Source organism: Malus domestica, chromosome 11 (genome assembly GCF_042453785.1).
Source record: "Malus domestica chromosome 11, GDT2T_hap1".
Classification (NCBI taxonomy): Eukaryota; Viridiplantae; Streptophyta; class Magnoliopsida; order Rosales; family Rosaceae; genus Malus; species Malus domestica.
The window spans coordinates 40,212,634-40,237,781 of record NC_091671.1 but is presented as its reverse complement, the minus strand read 5'-3'; the positions used below and the strand labels follow the sequence as shown (position 1 = coordinate 40,237,781).

The 25,148-nt window shown below is 41.1% G+C and overlaps 5 protein-coding genes across 7 annotated transcripts; 3 read left to right on the top strand and 2 right to left on the bottom strand.

The window, feature by feature from the left end:
• The first annotated feature begins 24 nt into the window (after nt 1-24).
• LOC103449155 (large ribosomal subunit protein eL19x) lies at nt 25-2,008 on the top strand. The gene is made up of 5 exons (XM_008388442.4): nt 25-251; nt 938-1,060; nt 1,184-1,497; nt 1,582-1,637; nt 1,726-2,008. The coding sequence occupies exons 1-5, from the start codon at nt 140-142 to the stop codon at nt 1,748-1,750; spliced, it is 630 nt and encodes a 209-aa protein (XP_008386664.1). The 5' UTR covers nt 25-139; the 3' UTR covers nt 1,751-2,008.
• Nucleotides 2,009-2,457: 449 nt separating this feature from the next.
• On the bottom strand, nt 2,458-4,827 carry LOC103449156 (ethylene response sensor 1-like; the record flags this gene model as incomplete). Its single annotated transcript, NM_001293901.1, is given in 5 exon segments — nt 2,458-2,599; nt 2,726-2,853; nt 2,968-3,234; nt 3,323-3,685; nt 3,937-4,827. Coding segments are annotated over 5 exon segments (1,791 nt in total), but the record flags the coding sequence as incomplete, so codon positions are not given.
• A 1,930-nt stretch (nt 4,828-6,757) lies between these two features.
• On the top strand, nt 6,758-9,205 carry LOC103449157 (uncharacterized protein OsI_027940). Of its 2 annotated transcripts, none has more exons than XM_008388445.4 (6): nt 6,758-6,879; nt 7,415-7,601; nt 7,706-7,862; nt 7,968-8,011; nt 8,101-8,173; nt 8,764-9,205. In XM_008388445.4, the coding sequence occupies exons 1-6, from the start codon at nt 6,875-6,877 to the stop codon at nt 8,868-8,870; spliced, it is 573 nt and encodes a 190-aa protein (XP_008386667.3). In that variant the 5' UTR covers nt 6,758-6,874; the 3' UTR covers nt 8,871-9,205. The 2 variants fall into 2 exon arrangements, with proteins under 2 accessions (XP_008386667.3, XP_008386666.3); XM_008388444.4 differs by having other exon boundaries at nt 6,760-6,879; nt 7,965-8,011.
• A 952-nt stretch (nt 9,206-10,157) lies between these two features.
• LOC103413399 (WD repeat-containing protein GTS1-like) lies at nt 10,158-21,370 on the top strand. 2 transcript variants are annotated; one of them, XM_008351867.4, is made up of 8 exons: nt 10,158-10,521; nt 10,737-10,944; nt 11,042-11,137; nt 19,828-19,902; nt 20,054-20,164; nt 20,239-20,330; nt 20,539-20,620; nt 20,825-21,370. In XM_008351867.4, exons 1-8 carry the CDS (start codon nt 10,394-10,396, stop codon nt 21,188-21,190), a joined length of 1,158 nt encoding a protein of 385 aa, XP_008350089.3. In that variant the 5' UTR covers nt 10,158-10,393; the 3' UTR covers nt 21,191-21,370. The 2 variants fall into 2 exon arrangements, with proteins under 2 accessions (XP_008350089.3, XP_028945092.2); XM_029089259.2 differs by having other exon boundaries at nt 20,798-21,370.
• A 1,177-nt stretch (nt 21,371-22,547) lies between these two features.
• Nucleotides 22,548-24,546, bottom strand: LOC103449152 (probable U6 snRNA-associated Sm-like protein LSm4). Its single transcript, XM_008388439.4, has 8 exons — nt 24,359-24,546; nt 24,165-24,209; nt 23,924-23,965; nt 23,698-23,796; nt 23,517-23,594; nt 23,258-23,297; nt 22,957-23,121; nt 22,548-22,763 (listed from the first exon to the last, which is right to left on the bottom strand). Exons 2-8 carry the CDS (start codon nt 24,165-24,167, stop codon nt 22,741-22,743), a joined length of 450 nt encoding a protein of 149 aa, XP_008386661.1. The 5' UTR covers nt 24,168-24,209; nt 24,359-24,546; the 3' UTR covers nt 22,548-22,740.
• Nucleotides 24,547-25,148: the final 602 nt, after the last annotated feature.

The following is a 25,148-nucleotide window of genomic DNA, read 5'->3' as shown; positions in this document are numbered from 1 at the left end:
GTCATATGACGAAACCCTAGGTCGAAACTCTAAAACCGCAGAAGTCGAGCGATATATAAAAACTTTGTGTTCCACAAAAGCTCAGCCTCTCTGCCCACAGCAGTTGCCAAAAAACAAGGAAGGAGGTAAGACGCCGGCGATGGTTTCGCTCAAGCTCCAGAAGAGGCTCGCCTCCAGCGTCCTCAAGTGCGGTCGCGGCAAGGTCTGGCTCGACCCCAATGAGGTCAGCGAGATCTCCATGGCCAACTCTCGTACGTTCATCTTCCCCTTTCCCTTCATTTTCTTCTTATTCCTTCCTGTTGATCTGCTTATCCTGCACTGCTTAATCCTTTTGATTATTTTTTAATCCATTTCTTTAATCCCGCGTTAATCCACCGTTGGGCTATCGTGAAAACTTGAACATGTAACTACTCTGTGTTGTACGGACGCGATTTGTGTACGGTTCTTGAAGTTTTGAGATTTCTGTATACTGTTTGGAATTAGGTTTATGTGAAAGATTAGATATTTGGTTTAGATTTAATCTACGGTTAGTTTAAGTACATGAGCTGTGGATAATTGATATACATGAGCGGTGGATAATTGATATCGGTATTTAACCTGAGTGGTACCCCTTTATTATCTGCAGATTAGTATTTAGTAATTAACATTTGCGTAATTGTTGCAATAATGTTGTAGAGCGTAAAGTATTGTTGTGGCACGTAAAGCATTTTGTAGTCGTAGAGTGTAAAATATGAAGAGATGTTTTTGTGTTGAGATAGTGTATGTTTTACTTGTGTTGTATGTGAATTTTCCTCGTATTGTCTACTTGTGAAGTTTCACCGATAATTTGCAACCGTTTAAGTGGATGTTTGGGTTGACAGTATTGGGAGGCCAATGTTTTTGTGCCTTTCCGCCTTTCTGTGGATTGTTTGTTGATGGGTTTGATTCTGAATTGCAGGCCAAAACATAAGGAAGTTGGTCAAGGATGGTTTCATCATCAGGAAGCCGACCAAGATTCACTCTCGCTCTCGTGCACGTCGTATGAAGGAGGCTAAGAGAAAGGGACGTCACTCTGGATATGGTATGTCTATTCTCTATGTGATTTCGCCTTAATTGTTTTGGTGATCATACATACAATAGTGTTTGAATTTATCCGAACCAGGAAACTTGGCACATTTTAATGAGTGGTTGCTTAAATTTTTAGGTAAGCGTAAGGGTACCAGGGAAGCAAGGCTTCCAACCAAGATCCTTTGGATGAGGAGGATGCGTGTGCTCAGGAGGTTGCTTCGCAAGTACCGTGAGTCGAAGAAGATTGACAAGCACATGTACCATGACATGTACATGAAGGTTAAGGGTAATGTTTTCAAGAATAAGAGAGTGCTGATGGAGAGCATTCACAAGTCAAAGGCTGAGAAGGCCAGAGAGAAGACTCTGTCTGATCAGTTCGAGGCTAAGCGGGCAAAGAACAAGGCTAGCAGGGAGAGGAAGCACGCTAGGAGAGAGGAACGCTTGGCCCAGGTATTGTCACCGTAATTTGTTTACTGATTATTCTGTAATTCATATGAAATTCTCACGTTGCTGATTATTCTCAAATGCGTTCAGGGACCTCAAGAGAAAGCACCAGCACCCGCTGCCCCAGCTGCAGCTCAACCAACACAGTTAATACCCTGCCTTGAAACCCTAATATGTTATCTGCTGATCTTGTTTGTGTTGTTTTTTGCTAATTAGGTTCTCTTTTACTTGCAGGGTATCCAAGAAATCAAAGAAGTGAGTGCTCTATGAGGAGAACTGATGGATTGATGACTTGTTATGGTCCATTTGTCTCGATTCACCTGGTTAGATTAGTTTTGACGAGCAAGTTTGTTTGTTTGTTTGTTTTGTTCTTCAGTACTTTATCTTCTAGCCGAAAGAGATTTCAAAATCGTTGTACTCTGTATGAAGATTAGATTCCTTTATCTATTGATCGGTTTTTGGTCCCGGAACTACTTATTTTGATTATCGGATTTAATACGGAATGCTCGTTTAACAATTTTTACGGTGTTATCTGATTCATCTTGGTTTTGTTTACGATCTAAAGTTGTCCAGGATATCGGTTTCCTTGAACCTAGTTATCGAACGATTTAAGATAATGGAGTATCGACTATCAAACAGGTTTTAATTACCTGGTTTGCCTCATTCGGACGAGGATTTAACACTAATTAAGCAACATTTCCCACTGATGGCCTCGTAACGATGAGGATAACAGTAACAATCAACGTTCACAATTTTAAACACACAAATTTCTTCCAACCTCAACATACTAAACCAAAATTCCCCGGTTGAGCTAATAACTCTGCCAGGCAGAAAACATTGATCGGTGTATCCACTGGCATTCAAAGACTTCTTTGATAACGTGCATTCGATGAAGTTATTCCGAAACAATCCCTAAAGGCGGGTTTGTGTCCGATGAGATCTCCGCTTCCATAATTTGCTTGTCCTTTAGGTGGCAATCTGGACCTGGTGTGTTGTTGTATCACTATGATTGTCGCATATCCCTAGTTGGACGATGAATGCAACGATACTCCCTCTGTCGATACCCTCGCTTTCAATCCAAATATGACCTCCCATGGTGTTTACAAACCTAATCCAAGTCATTTCAGGACATAAGGTGACCAAGTTGGATGAATAGGCGAGAAAACAAAAGCAGGATGCAAGTTTTTAAATGCCCTACGGAAATGATGAAAGATCGGAAAGTTTTCAACCATACCGTTTGCAAATGGCAAGTCCAAGTCCTGCACCGTTGTTTATTTGATTGGATCCATTTCGGGGCTGAGAAAACTTGGTGAAAAGATGAGGAATATCTTCTGGGAGAACACCACAGCCAGAATCCTTAACCTGCAACAGGAATGCCATCAGATCACGTTGCTTCACCGTCGAAGTTACTAAGAGATGTATCGACCTCAGCACACAAAGAAAAGCTAAACAGCGATAAAACACACAATAATTGACCTGAACTCGTAGGTAGAAGTAACCATCAGTTGACGCTGGATAAAACTCCGGCGGTTGCCAGTCTCTTGAAGATTCTGATTTCGCAACAGATGCTGTAATTGAAATATAGCCCTGCTTTGTGAACTTCACAGCATTACCGGCAACGTTGAGAATAGTTTGCAACAGCCGATTCTCATCTCCAACGGCATACACAGGTAAGTCAGGGGATTGAATCAAAGTCATAGACAACTTCTTCACAGATGCGACGGGCTGTACCAAATTCATTACCTACAGTTTGTAAAAGGTTTGTATGTAAGTTCACGAAAACCAAATTATTCCAAAGTACACATTCAAGCCCTGAGTCTGGAAAGTTTACCTCTCTGAAAACTCCATGGAGGTTAAATCTTTCAGTGTCTAATTCTAGGCTATCATCTTCAAGTCTAGAAAGATCTAACACATCATTAACAAGTGTTTCCAAAAGGTTGCTACTCTTTAGTGCTGTCTCTATCATAAGCCTTTCTTCCGGAGTCAGTTCCGTCTCTAACAGAAGAGAAGACAATGCAATGATTGCATGCATTGGTGTCCTCATTTCATGGTTCATGACAGCAAGGAAATCATCACGGGCATGGATTGCCATCTCTGCTTCTCTCCAAGCTAAATCTAAAGCATCGTTCTGCTCCGTGAGCTGTTTACGGGCTCGCATAGACTCTTCCAGAATAGCAGCATGTGAAAGAGCAACAGCTACCTGAGCACAACTACACTTGTTATAACCTTTTAAGTACGTGTATAGGAATCATAAGGAAGACAAGTGACATATCAGTCGTTAATACATTAGCCTTTCAATTCATGAACTTCAGATGCAAACAGCACCCGAACAGTACGCAAATAAGCATTGTGAAATACAAAGAAAAAGAGTCATGTATCACGATGGCAAGTCATTCAGTGAAAACGGAACGAGTGAACAACAAAACACACCTGATCTGCCACAACATCAACCAGCTCCAGTTCATGTTCTCGCCACTTTCTGGTGCCATCCGTGGGTAGAATCAAAACCATGATTGCGTAGCTTTTGGCAGAGACATCCGGCCAGTCATTGATTTGAAAATTTGAAAGATTTAAAAGGGGCACCCGCAGAGCAACAACCTCAGGTGGTACATATCTTCCCACAAGCGGTCTGATTCTTGCCAGTGGGCAGGTATATGGTATACGAATTGCCCGAGAACTGTTGAAGACTTCGTTGACAACAGGAAGGTCCATTGACACAGATGACCCAGCTTGTATGTGGTAGTTCAGAGTGTGAGAAAGCTGTAGGTTCATACCAGTTCTGGACGGCATCCATAACGCGCATTCCTGGAGGCCTAGAGTTCTACCCAACTCAACAAGGGTAGTTTTCAATATAGTGTGCCTATCCAACGTGCTTCGAATTTCATGAGTCAGCATCCTAACATGCCTTCCTGTTTCTTCCTGAGTGAGCATAAGCCCCATCTCCTTGTCAAGCTCTTCAGCTCTGCTCTTCAGCGACAGCTCCCGTTTCTTGACGCTTAGCAAATCCGGGATAATGTGAACGAGCATTAGAGCGGTAGCACACGATACAACGGCACACGAAACCTTGGCAACAGTCATGAATATGGCAACAGTTTTGGTGTGCATTGAGAAAGTCCATACATTTATGAAATGGGTTGCCCCACAAAGAACAATGAAAGCACCGAACTGCACAAGCACCCATCTGTACGGAAAGAAAGCGGATTTCTGCACAAAATATATGAGCTCCAAGGGAATGGAGAAATAGGCAAGGGCAATGAACACATCAGAGATGTACTGATATTTCACCAGCAGCTCATCTGGGGGCCATTGCGCGTCTATGCAATCACAGGACTCCATTTTTTCAACGAATCTGTGAGAAAATCATAAGGAAACGATCAAAAAACAGAAAGAAAAAAAAAAAGATCGAAGCTTTGGAACCAATGATCCATCTACTTTCCTTAAAAAATGATCCAGAAAAAAACCCAATTTTGTTTTCTGGTATTGGATTTTGGCAATGTTTAAAGGGGTCAATGAGATTTTTCTCTCCAGTCTCCAGACATGCTAAAAAACGAGGCTAATCATAAAAATTATCTCTAATCAAATGCTAAACAAAACATTAAGGATAATTATAAATGAGTTAATCGTTAATATTACTTACCAGGCTTGAGGCTTGAGGGGAGAGACGAAGTGAGGGTGAGAGATCAATTGGGGAGCTCTGAAGGAGTGATCTGAGCTGTCCATTTTCGCAGGAGCTGAGCTTCTGAAAGTGAGAAGCGTTTTTTCATGGTGGAGGAAGAAGGAGTGCAAAATGGAGTAGGAAAGAAAAAGACATGGACGGAGGGGGGAAGAGAGCCAAAAAGCGTCACGGATAAACCAAACAGACAACGCCCACGCACGCATGAATTCAATACAAAGGAATACGAGGGTCTTGCACGTGCGAAGAGAAGACCCATGTAGAGTTTGTATTTTTTTTTTGTTTTGTTTCCTTTTTCTAAATGAAAATAGAGAAATGAGAACAAATATTATGAATATATTTGTGTGTCGTCCCACCAAGTTTCGAGTTCCGCTAGCACTAGTCTTCGTTAGTGCACAATTTGTCGATTCATAACGTAACGTTGACAACTGACAGTTAAATGTCACGCGTAAGTATTTCCGGCTCAATGTTGTGGGGTATGCCCTGGGGACAGGAGTGAGAGTAAAAAATCTCTCATTAAACTTTTCAAAACCAAACCCCCTCTCCCCCCAAAATATTTAGTGTACTGAGAACACGATTGAGTATAACAAATTTCATTTTGCAAGTGGTTGAATACTTTAAAAAAAAAAGTTTTCTAACCAATTGTATAATGAAACTTGGTGTCGTAGGTTGTGTTCTTGGTACACTTAATGAGTACGGGCACAACCGCACATTATAAGATAACTCTTTTATAAGATAAGATCAACATAGAGTCAAGTGAGGAAAAGATAGACATTCCATTTTAAAAAGCCACCTTTTGAATGGATAAATTAAAAAATATAAAGATAAATGCTTATTAGTTCCTCAAAGACAAGAAGATGATAGATTTGGAAAATGGGGTAGGTCAATGTCAATGTCCATGTACATGTCCTCTTTCTTTTTTAATATAAAATTGGGAGAATTGAAGGTGCATTGTATTTGACTGAGCCAAATTCCTCTTCTTTTGGGAGAGAGATGGTGCGTTGTATTTGGAACAGTTGAGAAGTGAGTCCATGTTTTAAATTATGCTAGGCGCTAGTCGAACGACGGTCAGGAGTTTAGCGTTTCAACGTTTAGGTGGGGATCTAAGTGATTTTTTAAATTTAAAGTAAATTTATTATATAATATATGAATAAATGTCTACTTATATTGAAAATATGGGAACAATCATATAATGAGTGTTCATTCAAGTATTAAACAAGTTTCTTACAACTTATTAAAAAAAACTAAAATGAATAATAAAAGTTATCTATTTTCTGTTTAAATAAGAGGCACGACCTGGGCGGACTAGGTTAGGTGTATTTTCTTAATTTTCAAATGTTTAAAAATTAATTGGAGCAGTTAACCATCTAGCGCCTAACGCGACATAAGAGGGAGGCCCAGTATCTATGACATTTATCTAACATAAGCTTGTATCAAAATATTAAAAACCACATAGTGGGCCTCTGCAAATGAGTTAATGGGCCACTTCATTCAACTGGACTGATTTTACAGAGTTTGGGCCTTGTTCGAGAAGCCCAGAAAGCCTACAAGTCTAGAAGCTTCGCGTAATCTCTCTTACTCTTTAAACTCTCGTTATTACGAAAGCTCCCGCAAGCCCGTAAAACTCACGTTCCTCTCTGCTCTCTGCTCTGTTCCCAGCTTCTAGGGTTTTACTCTCTCTCTCTCACTCTCCCCCTTTTCTGCAAAAACATGAGGTAAACATCTCTTCTTCCTCTTCAAATTTACTCAATTCTTCTGCTTTCGCCCTCTGATTTCATCGTCTTTGCATTCCTGCCATTGTTTTTCGTCGATATGCAATTTTTGTGTTTTTTTTTTTCAATTCCGATTGCTCTCTGCAGACATGTAAACTCAGTAATTTATACTTTTAATTTAATTTAATCCATGTTTTGCTGTTTAATATGGTTCAACAAATGGAAAATATTATATGGGAATCTTTTGCTTTATTGGGTTTTTTTATTTTTTTTATTTTTTTATTTTTTTATTTTTTGGATTGAAGCCTGTGATTAAATGTTAATCCCTGTTTTGATAATGTATTATTCACCAATTTAAGTATGTTTATTTGTCCTTTTGAATTTTTCCTTACCGCTCTGTTGATATTTAGTTCCGAAATTTATACAAAACAGTAAGAATTCACAGAGAATTTTACTTTAGTTTTTGTTTGGGTGATATTCGATTGAGGGATGCGTATTTGAGGCAAGTTTTTTCGCTAATGATGGTTGGTTTTCGCAGTCGTCATCCGGAGGTGAAGTGGGCGCAAAGGGTGGATAAGGTTTTCCTTACAGTGCTTTTGCCTGATGCAAAGGACGCCAAGGTTAAGCTTGAACCCGATGGAACGTTCAGCTTCTCGGCTAGTGCTGGTGCGGAGAATCACCAGTATGAACTCAAACTGGATCTTTTTGATAAGGTTAATGTGGAGGTGAGAATTTGTTTGGGCAATCACAGATGCTCTTGTATTATTCAGAGATGATAGTGCTTATGCGGGTTCTTATTTCGTTGTGTGATTATTCCGCTGTGTTATAGGAAAGCAAAATAAATGTTGGCGTGAGGAGTATCTTCTGTATTGTGGAGAAGGCGGAGCCAGAATGGTGGCCTAAGCTGTTGCGCGGAGATGGAAAGACACCGCATTATGTCAAAGTAGATTGGGACAAATGGGTGGATGAGGACGATGATACTGCCGGTATGCAATTCGCATATTCTGTTCCATTTCCTCAGACTGTTTCATTTGACAGAAAACATGTTTGTTGTACTTTATTATTAAAATGCCACTTCTTGTTTTCAGCAGGATCAGGTCCCGGTGACATGGATTTGGGAGGGATGGATTTCTCGGTCAGTAAATATTATTTCTTGGCGTTTTCCCTTACCTGAACTGTTTTGATTTTTCTATTTGTTGTTCTGACGCTAATTGTACCATGCAGAAATTCGGTGGCATGGGCGGCATGGGAGGCGACGATATGGGAGGAATGGGTGACTTTGATGATAGTGATGAAGGTAAGAAGACTATTAGCACTTAATCTTTAGTGGCAAGCCGAGTAAGGATAAACATCTCATTAGGAAGTCTAGGTCTAGTATTCAAAAACCCGCGATGTAGGCTTAAAGGTTCCACAATGTTTGATGACCGTGAAAAAACGAATGGGGATTGGAGATGACTCTACTTAGACACAGTCTTAGGTTTCGGGTTCGTAGGAGTTAAGGTGGGTTTTTGATGTGGACCATCCCATTGGGAAGATGTTCATGCCTTGTAAACTAATGAAAAGGGCTTGAAAACTTTGAGTTTTAACGATAAGGACAAAATAAAGGGTAAAGTGAATAGTATCAGGATTGATTTTTTAGTGTAAAAATTTGGTTTTTCGTTAAAGTGAACAGTCCCAACAACAACAATCTTAGGGTCAAAGTTCGTTTTATAAATATTTCTACCTTGAATAAGCTCTTGCTTTGGATTTTTTGCCTGCGTAACGCTGCATGTAAAATTACTTTAATCTGTTCGTTTGTTGGATGAAAAATAACACAAAGATTGCTAAAGCAATAGTCGGATGTTCCGTCTTGGTTACCAATAATGTTCCCTCGTCCTTTTATTGTAGATCTAGATCTCTCAAAGGCAGAAGATGAGGCCGCCGAAGAGCAGGATGCTGTCAAGGCCGGAGTTGATACTTCGGAAGAGAAAAAGGAAGCTACTACGAGCACATAATTCCGCGTTACGGACCTTGACGGGGTCGGCCAAGCTCGCGTGGTTATGGAGTTTTGTGTTTTCCTTTTCACCTTAAGTTACTAGGGGTGTGTTTTTATCTAACCGTCCATCGTCCATCGTTTTAGTCAGCAAAATGATGAGTTCTTGTGTGTTTAGAGAAGTGGCAGTACGGGGGATGTTGTACTTTTAGTTATTTGTTTGATGGATCTGAATTTTAAGTCTTTTTTGTTTTTTTTTTTTTTTTCATCCCGGCCATTTGAGTTTGATGGATATTTGTTTTGTTTACCTTCTTATGGGTAAACCCTCTTACACAATTTGAGTTAACTGTGTTTTTATTGATGAATCTTTAAAAAGGGGGGAGGGGGGGGGGGGTTGCCATTTTCAACTTATGAAACATTCTTCTATATTTCTAGCACATGAATTTATAAATCAAACGAACACAATGATAAAACAATAACAATCAAGTCTTATTGAGTTCGCTGTCTTATTGAGTTAGTCGTATGAATCTTAAAATGTCATTTTGTTCGGTTTTGTATCAAGTCTTTCATTAGTTTTAAAAATATTATATTAGTCTCTTTTAACGTCTTCAAAGACTCTTTTTAGCCGAGCCTTCTTAATGTTGCATTTTGTATACTTCTTCCAATTGAAACATTTGTAAGTTTGCGGTTTACGTGTTCAAATAATTAAGTGGAATAAAAAACACATAACTTTATAAAACGATTTACTGGTCGTGAGCACACTCACAACTCTTCTATGTTCAGCATTAAAAATAAGGAATTGTTATTGACACTTTAAAAAATTTATTTTACATTCCAAACTTTCTATATTTGAAAAGAAAAATATAATTGTGAGGAGTGTAGAATGAGATTTTTGGAGTACTAATAACACTTCCCTAAAAATATGTTACTTGATAACGGTGTTAAATATTCATTGAGTTGTAAGTATTTTTTAAAATCGATTAACAAATTGTGAGTGTTACTGAATTTTTTAACAGGATCCTCTCCAGATTTTTTGGTGAGGATCTTGGGGATCCGTAAATCGTGTTAGTTCATTGTATATCGTGCTGTCAGTTTTTGTCAGGTATTGTTTGTATTTAATTTTAAATAAAAATATTTAAAATAATTTATGACTCCATGATGTAACGGATATGATTCACAGATTCCCAAAATCTTCACAAAGGGATCCCGAATTCGTCAAACGCTTTTAGTGGTTGACTTAAAGTAGACTTGGCTGACCTCCATCGTGGTCCGTAGCGGAAATAAAACCCTAGAGTACAGATCCTCACCAGATCTAAAAAAAGGGAGTCTAATAATCAAATGAGACTGCCGTTAAAATTTGATCAAACAGTTATAAATAAGAGCTCCTCTCAAATTATAATAATTGTAATTATTGGATCAAATTTCAACCGCCGGATCGTTTGATCATTGGGCTCCCTTTTTTAGATCCGGAAAGGATCTGTACTCAAAACCCTAAACCCCAAATTACATTTATTTGTCCAGCCGGAGAGAGAGACAGAGACAAAGATGGAAGCTACGGACATGGAGGTGGAGGAACTCCCTCCGTCCAATCCTGACCCCTTCAAGCGTATCTCCCTAAAAAATTCCATCCAAACCAACTTCGGCGACGACTATGTCTTCCAAATTGTCCCCAAGTACGTCCCTTTTCTTCTTAACTTTTACGTTCTGTTTGTTTCCCAGGAAAATTCTGAGAAATGAGCAACTTAACCTTTGAGTTGCGTTCTTCAGCTCGCACTTTACCTCAATCTCTTTGCTTTCTTATATTTGTTCTGAAACCACAGGGTTGTGCTTAATTGGGTTTTATGATTATTAATTGGGTGTTGAATTTTTGTGGGATTTTTGGTGGAAGGGATGATTGGACGGCAATGGCGGTGTCGCTTTCGACCAACGCCGTGAAGGTGTACTCTCCGGTGACGGGCCAGTACTACGGAGAGTGCAATGGCCACTCTGCCACTATCAACCAAATTGCATTCTCTGGTCCATCAACTCCACATGTCCTGCACTCTTGCTCTTCTGATGGAACGATTCGAGCTTGGGACACGCGCACATTTCAACAGGTTCGCTTCTCGAATTGCAGACATAAACTAACAATGTTTTGCATACATAAACACAAATGTTTCTTAACTCGTTTTTGTTTGATTGTTAATGATGCAGGTTTCATCTTTTCATTCTGGCTCTTCTCAGGAGATTTTCAGCTTTTCGTTCGGAGGATCAGGGAACAATCTTCTCGCTGCGGGATGTGATGCTCAGGTGCTGCATCCATTGTAACGGCTTTAATTGTGTTTTGTGGCTCCGGTCATTAATTAATCAAGATTTTCATGTAGCTCGTTATTTTTCTAGTTTTATGTTCTTCATGTTATCAATAATTCAACGCTCCACATTAGTGAAGATCGTGTCAGTTGTAGGCTAAAATTTCAGAAGATAGCGCGCTCAACATTCCACATTTACTCTTTAGTCTGCTCAAACTCATTGGGTGCAAAACCATTTTAAGTTTTTATGCTTATGATTCTTCAACTCCGCCTATGTCTTACATGGCCGGTCCCAAGCCCGGATAAAGGAGGAGGGGGAGGGCGTCAGGTAGTCGACAGCCGGCACTCCATGATCACGTCGAATCCTTATGAAAATGAATCCAGAACAAAATCGCGCTAAAGCTAGGGCGTCACCCGTAAGTGGCGCGCTGTGTGGCCTGAGCACAGTGATAAGTGAGCAAGGGTCGCTGTATCTCCATCGGCACCCGGATGCAGTGTTAAATGAGCAAGGGGGCCATAGAAACTTCTTTTCGAACGACTCCACTCAAAGTTGTTTGGGAGCATATGCTCCTATCAACTTTACCCGGGACACACAAAAGAAGTACTTTGATCCTATTAGACGGGGGAGGGTGAAGAAGCTAGGACAGAAGGGTAGAGTTCAAGAGAGCAAAATGCGTTTAGGAACGTGGAATATAGGAACCTTAACGGGAAAATCTATGGAAGTAGTGGAAGTTATGGTGAGGAGAAGGATAAATATTATGTGCCTACAAGAAACTAAGTGGGTTGGTAGTAAGGCAAAGGATCTAGAAAACTCAGGGTTTAAACTTTGGTATTCGGGCACAAATAGAACGAGAAACGGTGTTGGCATCATCGTGGACAAGACCTTGGTACAAGATGTTGTAGATGTCAAGAGGGTAGGAGATAGAATCATGGCAATCAAGATTGTAATAGGACAAGAACTTATCAATGTGATTAGTGCGTACGCACCTCAAGTAGGGTTGGATACGAGTTCGAAGGAGAAATTTTGGGAAGATCTTGGAGACTTGGTGCAAGGAATTGCTCAGACGGAGAAGTTATTTATAGGAGGAGATTTAAATGGACACGTGGGCAGGGAGACAGGCAACTATGGAGGTTTTCATGGTGGCCATGGTTTTGGGGAGAGAAACGAGGATGGGGAAGCTATCTTGGATTTTGCAATGGCATATGATCTCTTCTTAGCCAACACCTTCTTTAAGAAGAGAGAAGAACATGTGATCACCTACAAGAGTGGGTCGTCAAAAACACAAATAGATTTTCTTCTAATGAGGAAAGGGGATCGTATAACTTGTAAGGATTGCAAAGTTATACCAGGAGAGAGCGTGGCTAATCAACATCGCTTGTTGGTGATGGATGTACATATCAAAAGAGTAAGACAAAAGAACAAGACTTGGAAGTGCCCAAGGACTAGATGGTGGAATCTAAAAGAAGAAAAACAAGCCATTTTCAAAGAGAAGGTAATCACCCAATGTGTGTGGGATAGAGAGGGGGAAGCTAGCCAAATGTGGGATTCCATGGCTAGTTGTATCCGAAAAGTAGCAAAAGAGGTATTAGGAGAGTCCAAGGGCTTTGCCCCACACCAAAAGGAATCTTGGTGGTGGAATGAGGAGGTACAAACAAAGGTGAAGGCTAAGAAGGAATGTTGTAAAGCCTTATACAAGGAGAGGACTGATGAAAATGGTGAAAGGTATAGAAAAGCGAAGCAAGAGGCGAAGAAAGCTGTCAGAGAAGCTAAGTTAGCGGCTTACGACGATATGTATAAACGACTAGATACCAAAGAAGGAGAGTTGGATATCTATAAACTATCTAGAGCAAGGGAAAAGAAGACAAGGGACCTAAACCAAGTGAGGTGCATCAAGGATGAGGATGGAAAGGTTCTTGCTACAGAGAACGCGGTTAAAGACAGATGGAGAGGTTATTTTCATAATCTTTTCAATGAAGGACATGAAATGAGTGCTTCTTTAGGGGAGTTGAGTAACTCAGAAGAGTGTAGAAACTACTCTTTTTATCGTCGAATCCGGAAGGAAGAAGTGGTTGTAGCTTTGAAGAAGATGAAGCATAAAAAAGCAATAGGCCCAGACGATATACCAATCGAAGTGTGGAAACTTTTGGGAGAGACAGGTATAACATGGCTCACTGACCTTTTCAATAGGATTTTGAAAACGAAGAAGATGCCAAATGAGTGGCGAATGAGCACTTTGGTGCCTATCTACAAGAATAAGGGCGACGTACAAAATTGCATGAACTATAGGGGTATTAAGCTAATGAGTCATACAATGAAGCTCTGGGAGAGAGTCATTGAGCATAGATTGAGGCAAGAGACACGGGTTTCGGACAACCAATTCGGGTTCATGCCAGGGCGCTCAACCATGGAGGCAATCTATCTCTTACGAAGATTGATGGAAAGATATAGAGATGGGAAAAAGGATTTACACATGGTCTTTATAGATTTGGAAAAAGCGTATGATAGGGTCCCAAGAGACATTCTTTGGAGGATTTTAGAGAAGAAAGGAGTACGAGTAGCATATATCCAAGCTATAAAGGATATGTATGAAGGAGCAAAGACTGCCGTAAGAACTCATGAAGGACAAACCGAAAGCTTTCCCATAACTGTAGGATTACATCAAGGCTCATCCTTAAGTCCTTACCTTTTTGCGTTGGTAATGGATGAGTTAACACGACATATTCAAGATGATATTCCTTGGTGTATGCTTTTCGCAGACGATATAGTGTTGATAGATGAAACTCAGGAAGGGGTAAATGCAAAGCTTAACCTTTGGAGAGAAGTGTTGGAATCTAAAGGTCTTCGCCTAAGCCGATCAAAGACAGAATATATGGAGTGCAAGTTCAGTGCAAATGGAGGCCAAAACGAGTTAGGGGTGAGGATCGGAGATCAAGAAATACCAAAGAGCGACCGTTTTCGTTACCTAGGATCTATCTTGCAAAAGAACGGAGAATTAGATGGAGATCTCAACCATAGAATACAAGCTGGATGGATGAAGTGGAAGAGTGCATCCGGCGTGTTGTGTGACCGCCGTATGCCACTGAAGCTCAAGGGAAAATTTTATAGGACGGCAATAAGGCCGGCGATGCTGTATGGCACAGAATGTTGGGCGGTGAAACATCAACACGTACACAAAATGGGTGTAGCGGAGATGAGGATGCTTCGTTGGATGTGTGGGCACACGAGAAAGGATAAGATTAGGAATGAGGATATCCGGGGTAAAGTAGGAGTAGCCGAAATTGAAGGAAAGATGAGAGAAAATCGGTTACGGTGGTTTGGACATGTGCAAAGAAGGCCTACTGACGTTCCGATTAGAAGATGCGACTATGGGACAGAGGTTCAGGGCCGAAGGGGTAGAGGAAGACCTAGGAAAACTTTGGAAGAGACTCTAAGAAAAGACTTAGAGTACTTGGATCTAACGAAGGACATGACACAGGATCGAGCACAATGGCGTTCTAAGATTCATATAGCCGATCCCACTCAGTGACTTGGATTTTCCAAGTCTCCAACCGAGAAGTTTTCCTCATTCGGGAAATTAAGAGAACACTACCCCAACCTACATGCTCCACTCAGAAAGCTTCAACATACAAGCTTTAACAAAAGAAAATTCAAAGAACTCAGCGAAGAAGGCTTTGGTGTATTTAACACAATACGTTGAAATGAATGAAAGCTTATTTATTGATATCCCCGATAAGCTACAAATATGTACATATACATGAGTCAAAATAAGCACACAAGAGGGAGCCTTCACAAAGGTTGCTTAGGAGAAGTCTCAGCAGTCGGTAGAGCCCCAGAAAGAGAAGGCACCGGAGGGGGATCATTTGGAGCCTCAGTACTGGACAGAACCCTAGAAGGAGGAGGCATCAGAGGTTGATCATTTGGAGCTTCATTACGCGGTACAGCCCCAGAAGACGAAGGCAATAAATGCCTTTGGAACAAACCCACAAATCTCTGATGATCAAGTAAAACCTGACCATCAGTTTCCTTCATCTGGTCAAGCTTCCTCTTCATGTTTGTAGCATAGTCATGTGCGAGCCGGTGCAACTGTTTATTCTCATGCTTGAGCCCTCTAATCTCCTGTTTGAGACTCATCACTTCAGCCGCCAATGATTCAACTTGGCGGGTTCGAGCAAATAGGCGTTGGGCCATATTAGACACAGAACCTGCACACTGAACACTGAGAGCCAGCGAATCCTTAACAGCTAACTCATCAGACCGTTTGGAAAGTAGTCTGTTATCTTTGGGAGTGAGAAGGTTCCTGGCCACCACCGCAGCGGTCATATCATTCTTCATCACGGAATCCCCAACGGTAAGAGGACCAGTAGGGGAGACGAAGGATGGGCGCCATATGTTGTCTGGAGAAGGCGGGGCTGCCTCTTCAACAAGGTTCAAGTCAAAACGACGGTCGGAGGGGCCAGACATTTTCAAAGGTGTTGAAGAGAGAAGAGGTCGGACAAATCAAGATCTTAGAAGTGCAAGAATGAAGCTTCTACTGGTGGAGATTCAAGTGTGCTTTGGAACTTAATGCCAGCCCCTATAAAAATCTGCACTCGACGAAGCTTCAGAAATCGAAGAGGCGCCTGCTCAGAAATCGAAGAGGCGTTTGCTTTCTCAAAAGCTGGGCTGCTTAGAGATCACGAGGGTTGATCTCAGAAATCGAAGAGGCGTTTGCTTTCTCAAAAGTTGGGCTGCTCAAAGACCACGAAGGCCGATCTCAAAAATCGAAGAGGCGCTCGCTTTCTCAAAAGCTGGGCTCCCCAGAGACCACGAGGGCCGATATCAGAAATCGAAGAGGCACCTACTTTTCCAGCCTATTCCAGCCTTGTCAGCACCTGTCACACGCACACTCAGTTTTGCGGAAATTATGGGCATTCTGTCAAAGACTTCTGGGGAAGTAGAAAACACATGAATCTTACTGTTCAATCACCCACTTCCCACACGCAACAATAGCTCATGGGTACCACAGATAACTTTGCCAAAGTTCTCTGCCAAAGTTGAGCACGCGAAGCTTGCAGCTCCCACTACATCGCTCTGACCAAGAAGGGTAAAAGAATAGCAAAGAAACAACACTAACAAAGTTTAGACCCATAAATTTTGAAGGTCTAGCTACCATATTATTACCCACAAGGGTAAAGGAACAGTACCACTGCTGGATAATTGGAAAGTCCCTGTGTGTCAACCTCTGTGCTTCGTGGCAAGGTAGACTAGCAAACATGCCCAACCTTTACTCACATTCGAGAAAACACTCCCAATAAGATTGCTTGCTCCAAAATCGAAGAGGCACCGTCCTCCGAATCTCGAGAGCCAGACTCCCAACATGACTACTTTCTTAAAAATCGAAGAGAGGGTAAAGGAACAGTACCATTGCTGGATAATTGGAAAGTCCCTGTGTGTCAACCTCTGTGCTTCGTGGCAAGGTAGACTAGCAAACATGCCCAACCTTTACTCACATTCGAGAAAACACTCCCAACAAGATTGCTTGCTCCAAAATCGAAGAGGCACCGCCCTCCGAATCTCGAGAGCCAGACTCCCAACATGATTACTTTCTCAAAAATCGAAGAGACACTGCTCCCCGAATCTCGAGAGCCAGACCCCCAGCATGATTGCTTTCTCAAAAATCGATGAGGCATCGTTCTCCGAATCAATCGAAGAGGCGCTCGCTTTCTCAAAAGCTGGGCTGCTCAGAGACCACGAGGGCCGATCTCAGAAATCGAAGAGGCACCTACTTTTCTAGCCTTGTCAACACCTGTCACACGCACACTCAGCTTTGCAGAAATTATGGGCATTCTGTCGAAGACTTCTGGTGAAGTAGAAAGCACATGAATCTTACTGTTCAATCACCCACTTCCCACACGCAACAATAGCTCATGGGTACCACAAATAACTTTGCCAAAGTTCTCTGCCAAAGTTGAGCACGTGAAGCTTGCAGCTCCCACTACATCGCTCTGACCAAGAAAGGTAAAAGAATAGCAAAGAAACAGCACTAACAAAAGTTTAGACACATAAATTTTGAAGGTCTAGCTACCATATTATTACCCACAACTGTAAAGGAACAGTACCACTGCTGGATAATTGGAAAGTCCCTGTGTGTCAACCTCTGTGCTTCGTGGCAAGGTAGACTAGCAAACATGCCCAACCTTTACTCACATTCGAGAAAACACTCCCAATAAGATTGCTTGCTCCAAAATCGAAGAGGCACCGTCCTCCGAATCTCGAGAGCCAGACTCCCAACATGACTACTTTCTCAAAATCGAAGAGAGGGTAAAGGAACAGTACCATTGCTGGATAATTGGAAAGTCCCTGTGTGTCAACCTTTGTGCTTCGTGGCAAGGTAGACTAGCAAACATGCCCAACCTTTACTCACATTCGAGACAACACTCCCAACAAGATTGCTTGCTCCAAAATCGAAGAGGCACCACCCTCCGAATCTCGAGAGCCAGACTCCCAACATGTTACTTCCTCAAAAATCGAAGAGACACTGCTCTCCGAATCTCGAGAGTCATACCCCCAGCATGATTGCTTTCTCAAAAATCGAAGAGGCATCGTTCTCCGAATCTCGAGAGCCAGATACCACAGACCACTTTTTCAAAGTGCTCTGACAGAGTTAAAACATGTGAAACTGGTAGCTCCCACTACCGTGCTATGACCAAGCAGGGTAAAGGAATAGCATTACTACTTGTTGTTAGGGAGACTCCTATATATGTCGACCTCCATCCCCAACGGACAGGCAGACCTGCAAAAATGCTCAACCCTTCATCATATCTGAGAGGGCACTCCCAACGAAGCCTTTCGAAATATTCAGCTTTCTTTCCCCCCGATAATACCTCTGCAAACAAGCTATACTAGAGCAAGAATATCTCATATCATCAGGGTTAAAAGCAAGAGTATCCCATATCATGCTTTTTCCCTGTCTTTTCTTTTGGCCTTGTTTTTACCTGCAAGACAAAGAGAAAGAGAGCAATCAGTCAGCACTTGGAATCAAGCTTCCAGCCAGGAACTGATTGCCTGGAACCCCTTACCTGATTACTTACCTGGCATTGCTCTCGAGTACTCATCTTCAACATCTTATGTTTCCAGGGAAGATTCCGCATCTGCTTGAGGAACAGATAGGGCAAGTGCGAAGGATACAAGGAAGCATGTGGAGACAAGCGTAACAGCACACGTGCCGATACATTCATTACTCTGTCAAAAGCAAAAGTATCCCATATCAGCAGGGTGGAACGTACTCTAGATTTGATGGACTTGTTTTGACCCTCAAATTCTTCAGTCGGCCTTATACTCTGGAGGAAACCAGAAAACCCTCCAGCTCAGTTCAAGAATAAGCCTGTGGAAAGTTACTTCTTCAAAAGCAAAAGTATCTCATATCATCTCTTCTCATTTTTCTTCTCTTTATCCTTCATGCTGCTGCAAGATGGGGAGAAGGTGAACAATCAGTCGGAGCTCTGATTGCTTACCTTGTCTGTCACCTCTTTCAGCAGACCCCCTAGCTCGGCGACTTGGGGGACTCCTACTACATGGTTTGTATCGCGCTTGACCAAGCCTGAAACTACAAGTAAGCTTCAAGTGAAATTGATACATTACCTTGTGCATCTCCACCAGTTAAAGATACCACCCCTGGATGGAGGAAGAGTACTTCCAGAGAAGATGCCACATCTACCTATGAGACAGATAAGGCAAGTCAAGACGACACCACACTCCGATACTTAGAAGTTTCGTGATTACGAGATCATTCTCCCACAATATTTCCTAATGTCATTTGTACTAAATCATTCACTTGTACTCACTAAATGAGAGCTTGAACCTATGTACTTGTGTAAACCCTTCACAATTAATGAGAACTCTTCTATTCCGTGGACGTAGCCAATCTGGGTGAACCACGTACATCTTGTGTTTGCTTTCCTATCTCTATCCATTTATATACTTATCCACACTAATGACCGGAGCAATCTAGCGAAGATCACAAAAAGCGATCGTTTTCGCTACCTAGGATCTATCTTGCAAGAGAACGGAGAATTAGATGGAGATCTCAACCATAGAATACGAGCTGGATGGAAAGAGTGCATCCGGCGTGTTGTGTGACCGTCGTAGGCCACTGAAGCTCAAGGGAAAATTTTATAGGACGGCAATAAGGCTAGCGATGTTGTATGGCACAGAATGTTGGGTGGTGAAGCATCAACACGTACACAAAATGGGTGTAGCGGAGATGAGGATGCTTCGTGGGATGTGTGGGCACACGAGAAAGGATAAGATTGGGAATGAGGATATCCGAGGTAAAGTAGGAGTAGCCGAAATTGTAGGAAAGATGAGAGAAAATCGGCTCCGGTGATTTTGAACATGTGCAAAGAAGGCCGACTGACGCTCCGGTTCGAAGATGTGACTACGGGACAGAGGTTCAGGGCCGAAGGGGTAGAGGAAGACCTATGACAACTTTGGAAGAGACTCTAAGAAAAGACTTAGAGTACTTGGATCTAACGGAGGACATGACACAAAACCGAGCGCAATGGCGTTCTAGGATTCATATAGCCGACCCCACTTAGTGGGAAAAGGCTTTGTTGTTGTTGTTGTTGTATGCTTATGATTCTTCACATATTTCGACGGATTCTATATCATTTGTTTTTCCCCCTTCTTGCTGTTTGACTTGTTATGCTCAGATACTATTCTGGGATTGGAGGAGCAACAAACAGGTAGCATGTCTGGAGGATTCTCATGTAGAAGATGTTACCCAGGTTGATTCTAATCCATTTTGTTTTCGTTTGACATATGGATTTGACAGTTTAGCTTTAGCAGTGTGAAACTTTTTCTTCTGCCAAATTGCATTGTGAAGGTTGTGCAACTTGATAGAACTGGGCGGCCTATATAACTTTATGTTTTCAATAGGTTCACTTCATCCCTGATCATCAAAGCAAGCTTCTTTCTGCTTCTGTTGATGGATTGATGTGTATATTTGATACCGAAGGAGATATCAATGAAGACGATCATCTAGATTCAGTAAGTTAAAGTTGAAGAGGTTTAGAGTTTATAGTTTTACATAGTCATGACGATTTACCTTCCAAAAAATATAGGTGCTAAACGTTGGCACTTCAATTGGGAAGGTTGGGTTTTTTGGAGAGACGTATGAAAAGCTCTGGTGTTTGACCCATATTGAGACCTTAAGGTATCTCTTTCTATCAATTGATTATGAATCTACCCCAGCAACACACTGCACGACTTCTATTTGTTAGTCTCGTGAACATAGTGGCTTGGTTAGTGATTTGCATCTTCTAACTCGGGAAACAGGATCAAAGTTTTGCTTTTGAGTACAAATATGCGTTTTGTGCTGCTTATATTTTCCCTGACTTGTAACTTGATAACCGCTCATGTAGTATCTGGGACTGGAAGGATGCAAGCGAAACGAGTTTCCAGGATGCTCGTTCTTTGGCTTCTAAAGGCTGGACACTCGATGATGTAAGTTGTTCTCTCCAACAGATTCTTCTCTTTTAGTCAACTAGTTATGAGATTAGCCTTATTTGAATATTTCATATTATTCATTTGAAATATCTTGTATGCCGTTAAAATGGAGGATATCGAAAAACTTTGTGTGTATGCCATGATTTTAGTGTGGACAAATGCTTTTACTTTTAGCCAAGCCAAGTAAACTCCGTTTGGCAGGTCGATTATTTTGTTGATTGCCACTACTCAAGAGAAGCAGAACAGTTGTGGGTAATTGGTGGCACTAATAGTGGCACTTTAGGTTACTTCCCTGTAAGTTATAAAGGAAACAAAGCTATAGGGTCCGCTGAAGCAGTTCTTGGAGGTGGACACACAGGCATTGTTCGAAGTGTGTTGCCAATGTCAAGCATGCCCAGCGGATCCAGCCAAGGCCACGGCATTTTTGGATGGACTGGTGGTGAAGATGGCCGCTTATGTTGCTGGTTATCAGATAATGCTCCCGAGATAAACCGATCATGGATTTCGAGCACACTGGTTGCAAGATCACCTCGGACCCGCAACACAAAACGGCATCAACCCTACTAGAATCAAGATGTTTATAACTTCTCTGACTACAAGTTTGATTGCCTTTCTTGTAATTTTGGTGATTTTTTATTCTGTTTCGGTAAGGATAACGGTCTCCTGTACCATATTTGTGTGATCTATCCACCATTTACAATGTAAAATTTCAGAGGAATATCGTAAGTACCAAATCTTTGCTCTTCAGATGATCAGCATGCGTGTGATGCAAGCATCGCGCCAACTCTCAATATATGGGTAAACATAGAGCTCAGTTGGATGTGCTTTTAAAATAACTGAAAGCGCTTTTAGTGAAAATATTTTTGAAACCAATCTTTAGTAAAAATGCAAGTAAATCATGAAAAAGCACTTAAAAGTGCTTCTTGGAAGCACATAACTGGTTCTTCTTGCAGAAAGCACTTAAAATGTTTTTGTAACCCAAAAATATTCTCTAAAAGCATTTTCAGTCATTTTAAAAGCATATCCAAACAAGCTCATAATCAACTGTGTCCATCTTATGACTTCCCATGATTGAGCATTCCCCGGGACCAGCAGAAAGATTGGAAATCAGGCCATTAACATTTGTTTAAACCGAACAACACTAATAATTGTCTTGCGGGAAGAAATAAAACCATTTGGTTGATCTCTACTAAATAAATGTAGCTGAGTCACATCTACAGGAATGCATGTAGTCGATCCCACAAAAATAATTTTATAATTTCCGCCCTTGGAAAAGTTCGGCTACTGTTTACCGAAATAAATTGGAATCTTCGAAATCTTTTTCCGAACCCTAAGCCAACTTTCGGAAATCTTTTCTAATGTAGAACAAATGACTGAAACAAAATAGACTTTTCATTGTCGTCTGATTAACGTTGTTTATATCCCCAAGGCCCTTGAGCTTCCCCAGAACAAACCTTTCGGTTTTATCCCCAACTCCGGTAGATTCCAAAAATCTTTTGTTCTTCAGGATTTATGCTTGTAATCCGTGTTAGCTTCGTGTTGCGTCATTTTTCTAAACCTCAGAAAGAACGTTCAACTTCTTCCATTGTCTCCTTAGCATCTTCGAGTTCTCTGGCAGTTCAGAGACTCTCGACTGTTTGGTTTCGGAAGCTTGGTTGTGAAGAGGACAAGTTACCGGTCTCAATTCGTTGCCACAAGGCCTATTGCTACCGATCAACCTACGTTTTAGCTACTGGTACTGCTCAACGTTTGGCATGCACCGAGCAACGGAGGGTCAAGATCTTTTCATCCTATATTTACGACCTTGACCGGTCGAGAGTGGAGTCGTAACCATCCTCATGGTCAACTCCACTCTCGATCTCATATTGCTAATTTAAGGTTTACCATCTCACTCTTGAGATAGTGCCACCAAGACAGATTGTGATAAGAGTGAAAAGATGGATACATATCATCAACATTAAATTTTCAAACCCGCCAAACGGATACAAAAATACATTTCATACAGAACAGAAACACATTGGCTACACTTTTCCTGAATCATTCCGTCTAAATCGCATTACCATGATAATAAGAAGCAACTTGCCCATCTCGCTGTTTGTTTCACACTATAAGCTGAATCAAGCTCGGCCTCGACCCCCACCTGACAGAAAAACAAAGATAATAAGCCTCGCGTCCAGTATATAGATTCATAATGATTCATGACTTGTAAGCTAAGCTCCCAGAGTCCTTGCAGAAATGTAGTTACGAATGTATGACAGACAGAAGAAGATACAACAAATCAACCCTTTTCTTCCTTGAGGATGATAAGGGGCAGATGGGAAAACAAGTGTTACCTCTGCTTCCACCGGCCTTCCCACCAGGTCCACCTCTGCCTCGGCCTCCACCAGCACCCTTGGCAGCATCATCCAAGCCACGTCCAATGCCTTTAGCCTGTCGTCCACCAGGACCATCCTCCCTACCTCTTCCTCTCCCACGCCCTACTCCAGGTGGTTTCCTGTCTGGAAAAGTTTATCAAAACACACAAAGTTAGAGAGCAATCTTCTCAATGGATAAAGCTATATCCTTTACCCATTTTAGACGCAGGGACGGAGAATAAAAAGATCTGCACTACCAAATGAGATAACATTATCATACCTGAACGATTCTTGGTTTCTTCCTGGACCTTGTCAATCACCTGAAATACAAAAGGCAACAACACAAGATTAGTCCAATTTCTAAAGTATTCGAACAAAATCGGAGCAAATAAAGATGGATGAATCAAAACTCCTATTGCATGCGTTATCATTTTACACTATAGAAGTTAATACGCATGAACCATATTCTGGGCCTGATGACAGAAATTTAATGCTGGGAATAGTAAGGCCAAAAGGTTTATAGCAAGCAAAAAGCATACCTCATCAGGAACTCTAAGATACTTAATAGTATTCCCACGGATATAGCATTCAGGCATTCTCCAAAACCTATCTCCATCCTACACGGTATTCCACCAAAAAATTAATGACACTCTTCATACAATCGTAATATATCATTTCAAGTCCACCAAAACTTTACAGCATAAATGAAACGACTCTTACTTTAGAGGTACAAATAACCTCTCGAAGATGGATGTTCATCCAAGTATCACAGTTGACCAAATGGCCATTGTAAGTCTCCCCATTTTTCAATTCTACCAACTGTTACAGTACACAAAACCCACAAATCATAGATCTCAGTAGACAACAAAATTGAAAAATGGGGTTATGTCAAATTGCGATTTTAAGTCCAGAATTATCCCAGTAAAGTTACAAGACAAGATCTTACCATAGGGTGCCCTTGGGCAGTCTTCAGCAAAGAAAGAGGAAGCTGCAGCAGTGAAAATTAACAAAGTTGAGCAAAAATTTCAAAATTTCAAAGGAAAAAGATTCAAAATTTCATAGAAAAAAGGGGAAAAGAACACTAAGATTTGTGTGGGTTCATATAACTTCCGCTCTCTTTCCTCCATTTTCTCAGAAACCAAACATAAATCCTAAAACAAAAATAAAAATCAGGGAGGGTGACATACCATCTTTTAGGGCTTGGAAATCGAACCTAGAGAAAATCAAGAGGCCTGCAAACAAAATAGGTAGATAAATTAAACAAGAGGGCAAGAAAATAAAACCCTAAATAAAAAGAAATTGAAGATTATGAAAAAGTAAGAGTTGTTAGGTAGAAGACGATGCGGCACAAAACCCTAGCTGAAGTAGGTAGAAGATTTACCAGCACACAGGCTTGGATCACGAAAAAGGACCGAGCTTTACGCGGTTTGCTTCTGCTTCCAATAGCCTCTCTCTCTACCTCTCTCTCTCTCTCTCTCTGAGCGAGTATCGAGCGGGTTCTTTACAAGTTAAAAACAAAAGAGTTGGCCTTTATTACCTTCCGCCCTCTCCTCCCCTTCTTCCTTTATATATGGGTTTAAAAAGGGTTTTTAATTTCAATTTATTTATTTGTTGTTGGCTTAGTTTTTTTTTTTTTTTTTTCTGATTTTGTTTTTAAGAAGAACAACTAGTGGTAAGCTACGATTATCCATCTCCTTGCGAGGGTCAAAAAGACTTACATAGATATTTCAGTCTTTTTCTGGCCACAAGTTTATTCTCGAGCTTTACGAGCGGATTATACTAAAGCTCAAAATTCAACTAAATTTGCTAATAAGTTTAATATTTTAATACAAATTATGTAAATCAACTCGACACAGTTCAAGTTTATTCGTGTTTGGCTCATTCGATTTATGGTGGGTAAAGAAAATGTGCCAAGCTCGAATAAAATACTGAACTCATTAGCAAATTTAGCTGAATGCGGCTAGTAAAAAAAAAAAATAGCCGAGCTCGAATAAAATACTGAACTTATTAGCAAATTTAGCTGAATGCTGCTAGTAAAAAAAGAAAAGAAATAGCCAAGCTCGAATAAAATATTAAACTAATTAGCAAATTTAGTTGAATTTTGAGCTTTAGTATAATCCACTCGTAAAGCTCGTGAGTAGCTTGTGCTCTTATTTTAAGGAGTTTTAACA

Bases quoted from the DNA above. Each gene is read 5' to 3' on its own strand.
- LOC103449155 (XM_008388442.4), top strand. From the start codon at position 140: ATGGTTTCGCTCAAGCTCCAGAAGAGGCTCGCCTCCAGCGTCCTCAAG. The intron at 252-937 runs GTACGTTCATCT...TCTGAATTGCAG, and splicing joins GATCTCCATGGCCAACTCTC to GCCAAAACATAAGGAAGTTG. The intron at 1,638-1,725 runs GTTAATACCCTG...TTTTACTTGCAG, and splicing joins GCTGCAGCTCAACCAACACA to GGTATCCAAGAAATCAAAGA.
- LOC103449157 (XM_008388444.4), top strand. The intron at 7,602-7,705 runs GTGAGAATTTGT...GCTGTGTTATAG, and splicing joins TTGATAAGGTTAATGTGGAG to GAAAGCAAAATAAATGTTGG. The intron at 8,174-8,763 runs GTAAGAAGACTA...CTTTTATTGTAG, and splicing joins CTTTGATGATAGTGATGAAG to ATCTAGATCTCTCAAAGGCA.
- LOC103413399 (XM_029089259.2), top strand. From the start codon at position 10,394: ATGGAAGCTACGGACATGGAGGTGGAGGAACTCCCTCCGTCCAATCCT. The intron at 10,522-10,736 runs GTACGTCCCTTT...TTTTGGTGGAAG, and splicing joins GTCTTCCAAATTGTCCCCAA to GGATGATTGGACGGCAATGG. The intron at 19,903-20,053 runs GTTGATTCTAAT...TGTTTTCAATAG, and splicing joins ATGTAGAAGATGTTACCCAG to GTTCACTTCATCCCTGATCA.
- LOC103449152 (XM_008388439.4), bottom strand. The intron at 23,797-23,923 runs GTAAGATCTTGT...GTACTGTAACAG, and splicing joins CTGCCCAAGGGCACCCTATG to TTGGTAGAATTGAAAAATGG. The intron at 23,298-23,516 runs GTATGCTTTTTG...TTTGTATTTCAG, and splicing joins ATCTTAGAGTTCCTGATGAG to GTGATTGACAAGGTCCAGGA.